This window comes from Acyrthosiphon pisum, unplaced genomic scaffold (genome assembly GCF_005508785.2).
Source record: "Acyrthosiphon pisum isolate AL4f unplaced genomic scaffold, pea_aphid_22Mar2018_4r6ur Scaffold_20930;HRSCAF=22562, whole genome shotgun sequence".
NCBI lineage: Eukaryota > Metazoa > Arthropoda > Insecta > Hemiptera > Aphididae > Acyrthosiphon > Acyrthosiphon pisum.
This window is the reverse complement of record NW_021770341.1, coordinates 50,615-52,446: the sequence shown is the minus strand read 5'-3', so window position 1 is coordinate 52,446 and position 1,832 is coordinate 50,615. Positions and strand designations below refer to the sequence as shown.

The 1,832-nt window shown below is 28.2% G+C and overlaps 1 protein-coding gene across 1 annotated transcript in view; it reads right to left on the bottom strand.

The window, feature by feature from the left end:
* Positions 1-1,017: 1,017 nt before the first annotated feature.
* The window catches only part of LOC115034734 (glyceraldehyde-3-phosphate dehydrogenase 2-like), a 2,522-nt gene continuing 1,707 nt past the window's right edge, over positions 1,018-1,832 (bottom strand). Inside the window, exons 2-3 of the mRNA XM_029492133.1 lie at positions 1,542-1,736; positions 1,018-1,463 (exon numbers count right to left, since the gene is read on the bottom strand). Coding sequence (XP_029347993.1) covers positions 1,394-1,463; positions 1,542-1,736 — 265 coding nt within the window. The 3' untranslated portion in view covers positions 1,018-1,393. The remainder of the gene's footprint in view (positions 1,464-1,541; positions 1,737-1,832) is intronic.

Below are 1,832 nucleotides of genomic sequence, written 5' to 3'. Positions count from 1 at the left end.
CTGTCTTTAGTATGATTAAAAGAAACTGTTTGAATTTTAATGATCCCAGTACCTTTAAAAGTCTATACTCATCTCTAATCCGTCCTCATCTTGAATATGCGTCTATAATATGGGAAACATGGACTTTATCTCATTATAAACAAATTGAAGAAGTGCAAAATAAAGTTTTAAGATATATTTCCTATAAATGCAATATATTTAGACTGACCTTTTACGACATTATTCTTAATAAATTAAATTTAAAAACATTAAAAGATAGAAGACAAAATTCTTACTCTATATTCCTTAATAAATTATTAAATAACAAAATCGACGATTCCTTCATCCTTAGTCTTATTCATTCAAAATTAACAATCACAATATTCGAAACAAAGATCTTTTTTTTTATTCCACATTACTCAAAAAATTACATGTCACATTCACCAATAATATACTATTATCTGCCGGAAATTCCTTAAATAGCAAATCTTATTTCTGTAATTTTAGCTATTACCTACTATCTATTTATTATTATATTATATTGTATTCTTTTTAAAAAAAATGTTGCTTTTAACCTACACTTTTTTCTTTTTTTTTTCATAAGTATCTTATAAACAAAGTTGACACCTATATATTTTGTATTATCTTTGTCATTATTGTTTTTTTATTATTTCTATTTTTAGAAATCTATTATTACTATTATTATTTAAAAATTAACTTTTCACTTTGTATTTGGGCTAACGCCTGTTATTATTATTATAAATAAATAAATAAATAAATAAATATACATTTTTCAAACATTTACCTTATATGCACATTAATTTTGTCATTGTTGTATTTTAATTAAGTTACAATATTAAGATTTCGATAATAATTTTATTGTCATTTAAAATGCATTGTTTTATATATTATTTTTATATCGAGGTGGGTATATAATTGTTTATATTTTTTTTCATTTTCAATATTTTACATAAATAAAAATGTAATTTATACACACAAAAAAAAAAAATGAGTATTTCTATTTAAAATTTCACACAGTAAACAAAAATATTAATGATGGGGAACAAAAAAAAATGTAGTTTATCCTAAAACACAAATGTCTAGTTACTTATCATAACTTTATAGTAGTATACTCTATTCAGAATAACCTTGCCCACTTTAGCGCACGCGACTGAGCCGCCGGCAGCCGTCAGACCCCCTGGCGAAAGTCAGGAGCGCTGTGATTGGTCGTTAGTTGTCGACGGCTGCTGTCACCGGTTACTATTGTATACATATACACCTGCGGGACGTCGGCGGGGGCGTTGCTGCAAACATCAGCGCCAACTGGTGGCAACAGACATGCGCGAACTCGACAAGTTTTCGTCGATCGAGTGGGCAAGGTTATTCTGAATAGAGTATAGCTTGAAACTACGGTTTAATCCTTAGACTGCATGTACTTGATCAAGTCCACAACACGGTTGGAATAACCATATTCATTGTCGTACCTAAGAAATAAATAAGAATAAATAAATAATAAACTAATAGGTGCATGGCCAATCTTTGTTTTAATTGAGATTCATTACCATGAGATAAGTTTGAAAAATTGGTCATTCAATGAAATTCCTGCTTTAGCATCAAAGATTGATGAATAGGTATCACCAATAAAGTCAGAAGACACAACTTTGTCTTCAGTGTAACCCAAAATTCCCTTCAATGGTCCTTCAGCGGCTTCCTTGACTTTATCTTTGATATCTTGGTAAGATGTTGGTTTTGAAAGTCTAAAATACATAATGAAATAAATATTAATATTATTGAAAAAAAAATAAAAGTTCACAAATTCCCAAATTTTAAACATTTAAACTCTAATGATAACT